Source organism: Olea europaea, chromosome 7 (assembly GCF_002742605.1).
Source record: "Olea europaea var. sylvestris chromosome 7, O_europaea_v1, whole genome shotgun sequence".
Taxonomy (NCBI): Eukaryota; Viridiplantae; Streptophyta; class Magnoliopsida; order Lamiales; family Oleaceae; genus Olea; species Olea europaea.
The window spans coordinates 22,647,978-22,652,044 of NC_036243.1; the positions used below are offsets into that span (position 1 = coordinate 22,647,978).

Here is a 4,067-nt window from a genome sequence, read left to right on the forward strand (position 1 = left end):
ATTTTGAGGTTCAAGTAAATGAAAGATGAGAGTTTTTCTGTCTTTGAGGCTCGTTTTGAAGTTTTATAAATGAGAAATTGTTTGGTTTTCAATTATTAACTAAAGGGTAGTAAAGTTTTTTCAACAATACATTGTTTAGTAATTATATAATACATTTAAGGGCATCCTTATCTTTTAACATTCAAGATGCCAATATCATAATATTCATGATTTTCAAAGTCAAAGTGAAATTCCCTCCCTTTGACTAGGTCAAATTTAAAAGTATACCCTTAGCTAGTTTTGGAGCTACATTATTATCACTGGATTTATGTAATCGAACAGTTTTTTGAGGTCATTGAAAGAGAACTTATATATCAGTAGGTGTCAATAAGTCCCATAACCAGTCTTGACAAAAAGAAACTCAAGAAACCATAAGTTATACGTGTAAACATCCATTGCACTAGTAGCTTCTGAAAGTTCTGGAAATAAATACTTCACTTTTATTCGTCACTTCATCTGTCTTTGCATTTTAACAATACAATTTAATTCCTTACAGATTTACAATTAGGGAAATGTGTGCCTTCATCCTAGATGGAAAAGTGTGCTGATTCGAGATAAAACTTTTGCTTTTAATCAGACAATCAGCAAATGTTCTCACAAGGCAGCTATAACTATAGTCAGTGGTCAATTTAATCTCATTCTCCGAAGCTCTTTGGAAAGGCTAACTTGTTCCTCGAATTAAGTTCCTGAAGAGACAACGCTTATTAAGTGAACATATGCCCCCAAATAAGCAAATACGAACTACATCCAAAGTCTGCTAACCTTCCTCTATTAGACATTTATCTCAAATTTAATCTCTAAGATGGGACTAAGCCTTTTCGGTAGCTGTTGTGTTTGCCCATTAAGGATATTTCTTCTGCAGACAATGCTAATGAACCTGAACTCAAATAATGTCGTGCTACCCGTGCCCTGGAACAAAACAACGTCTTGAGCAAATACATGATCATCATAAAACTAAAAAGCATAAATGACTTTTATGGTTTAAGGATACATTTGACAGAGAGCACATACCTTCTGTGCTTTCTCTTGTCAACACAGTCAGATAAACAACATTCCAATCTTGAAATCTGGCTTAATGCTGCCAGATATTCATGAAATGCCTCACCCTTTGCTGACAGATATGACTTCGAGGGAACTACAGACTTAAGTACATTGTAAATATTTGAGTCCATTTTGCTGCAAGTCAGACAAAAAGGCAGAATTAAACTATTTAGTGATGGCATGTAAAGATCAAATATAACTCAAAACATCATCTTATATTCATGAGCCGCTAGTAATGTGTAATTCACTTGCATCTTTGTGTGATCAATAACAAGGGAAGCAACATTTCGAGCATAACCACATGAAAAGCTTGACCTCAAATCTCATACCTTCTTAAGAGATTGCAACTTTCTGGTGGTTTCATCTTTAATTTTTCAATCTTTCTTTCACAATGACAAACTAGTTTTCCCAGTGCCATCGTGTTTGCAGAGGACTCTAACATTTCCGATGCCAAATCTACTGAGCTTATGGACCCGATTTTTGATCCTAAAGCAGCAGCTTCTTTAGCATAGTAGCACATTCCATGTTGAGCAAGAACAGATGACATTTGCAATTGATCATCACAAGAACTATACGAATATGATTTCTCACAAGAAATCATTGATGGCTCCAGAAAATCCTGCATGAAAGAAAAAATTTCATCTTGCACATCACATTCTTAAAAGTTGGGAGTAAAATCTATGAGTAAACACGTACACATAATGACACTTGGCAGTCTCTAATTAATAAATCAGCTTCCGAAATTAAATTACTCATTCCATGTGCAAGATTTAGAGCTTGGCAAGCATTTTTCTCTTCTGAGGTAACATACTGTTTGAAATTCTCACCACCAGCACGCAGATTTTTCCATGTTTCTTGTAAAGAATCGATTACACAATCAGGTTCAGGATCAGTGAAGGAGTTCAGTCTCCTAATGAAATCTATGCGGCTACATTCATCCATCAGTTGATACCCTCTTGGAACATCCTCCTCGTGTTTGGATAGAGAATCTCCTACCTCCTCTCGATAACCTAATACTTCATTAGTATCAGATTTATTTCCTAAAATTTCCTGGTCAGTAGGCAGTACATGTAAAGAATGTCCAAATTTAATGCCACTGACAGGATCCAAGTTTGGTGGTAATTCTGGAGTCAGACACTTTGCTTCTTCTACATTCGTAAAATGACCGTAAGATACTGTGGTAGTAAATAATTCTCCTTCATTTGGAAGCATGTGTAAAGATTGATAGAGTTTATCAACTGTGACAAGATTCAAGTTTAGTAGTGAATCTTGAATTACAGATTCAGCCCCCACTGCATTGGCAAAATGACCATGAGATACTGTTGTTGGAAATAATTCTCCTTCATTCATAATTTCTGTCTCGGGGACGAATGATAATTCTGGCTCATGGTAAATATCAAGCGATTTACCTCTCTCATCTATAAGAGAATTATCAGCTCCAGCAGGCAGCTGACTACAACTTTCCTCCAACTTGTCTACTTTAAAATTGATTTGCTCAGTTGGATTGCAACAGCTTTCAGTACGCGAACAGGGATCGGTTGGGTAGCTTTTCATTTTAAGTGCGTCGCCATTAACACCATCAATTATTTCCCCAGAGACAATGGATTTCCTCTCATCGAAGCATTCCCCTTCAGAATCAGAAAGTACTGCATCAATCTTTTTCCGTCTATTTCGTCGAGCGAACGCTATTGGGGAGTGAGAGGAATCAGAAAACTCCCAAATAGTACCAATTTGTACACATTCATCATCATCCTGAGTTGAGGAGTGCAATCTCAACATAGCTTCCTTCTTTTCCTCGATGATGTCGGCTTCACCATCCTTCACACAAGTATTTTGTGTTTTATTTTCATTCAATTTGTCTTCCTCAACAACTATTTCAACCAGACTGCAGTTTTCTTCCATCAAAACCAATGAATTGACAATTTCCTCTTCCACAATCTCAGAGAGGCGAGAAGGGTGACCCCAAGGGATTATTTTTGGTAACATTTTATGCCCAGCATCAAGATCAAATAGAAGAGGACTATACTTCATCTGCATTTCAATACCTGGACGAAGAGTGTATGCACTGTAAGTAAAATGGTCATAGTTACAAAGTAAAACGGTCATAGTTACAAAGTAAAACCAAGAAAGAGGATTTGTTACCTTATGCAGGTATTTGAACATTATAAATGAGATATACTATCAAAAGTGAATGGTACACCATTCAGAGTGATCCCACTATTTCAAGACAATTCAACAGGGTGGGGAATACTGGTGCATTCCTGAAGATGCAGGGAAACGATCAAACCTATCCGTTTTAGGGTGCGATCGACTATCAAATAAAAAATTGGGTTAAAAACCTATTTAGGCACTCAACTTATAGGTATGGCGTATTTTGGTTAACTGCCTTCTTTTTGTTGCAAATTTAGCACTAAATTTTAATTCGGTAACCTTGTTAGTTACTCCACTCAATTCCATCAATAGAGGCTAATGGAATGTACACGTGAAGGGTAGAATTAATATCTTCCAAGATTTGAGATGCCAAATACCAACAATTGACCAGCAGAGATAAGTTATCATTGTGTTGAAGCCGGTTAACACATTACCAATCTCAAAACTCTGATTATATCCTAAAACAACTTGTTCTAGTTGGCCAATATTGGTATTTAATGTCTAAAATTATGCCAGATAAGAATTCTGTCCTCCAAGGTGCATATTATGTAGTTTCCATTGACAAAATTGAGCGAAATAATTAACAGGGTAGGAAAAATGGAAGTTCACTGCTGAATTTATAACAAGAAAGAGGACTGGCAACTCTAGAACGCACCAATAAGTTGAGTGTCCAAACAATTTTTTACTTAAATGAAAATTTATATTCTAGCAGTGTAGTGTCATTTGAACACGCATGCAAATCCTTGAAATTGCTCCTTTTCAGTTATTTATTTTGAATCCATAGATATAAACAAATGAGCATTATAGGAGCTCAAATTTGTTTTGCTGTTATCGTC

At 36.1% G+C, this 4,067-nt stretch overlaps 1 protein-coding gene across 1 annotated transcript in view; it reads right to left on the reverse strand.

Moving 5' to 3' along the window:
• Positions 1-434: 434 nt before the first annotated feature.
• Positions 435-4,067, reverse strand: part of LOC111398071 — a 13,700-nt gene continuing 10,067 nt past the window's right edge. Inside the window, exons 10-13 of the mRNA XM_023025026.1 lie at positions 1,777-3,222; positions 1,410-1,699; positions 1,051-1,215; positions 435-948 (exon numbers count right to left, since the gene is read on the reverse strand). Of these exons, the coding sequence (XP_022880794.1) occupies positions 837-948; positions 1,051-1,215; positions 1,410-1,699; positions 1,777-3,222 (2,013 nt within the window). The 3' untranslated portion in view covers positions 435-836. The remainder of the gene's footprint in view (positions 949-1,050; positions 1,216-1,409; positions 1,700-1,776; positions 3,223-4,067) is intronic.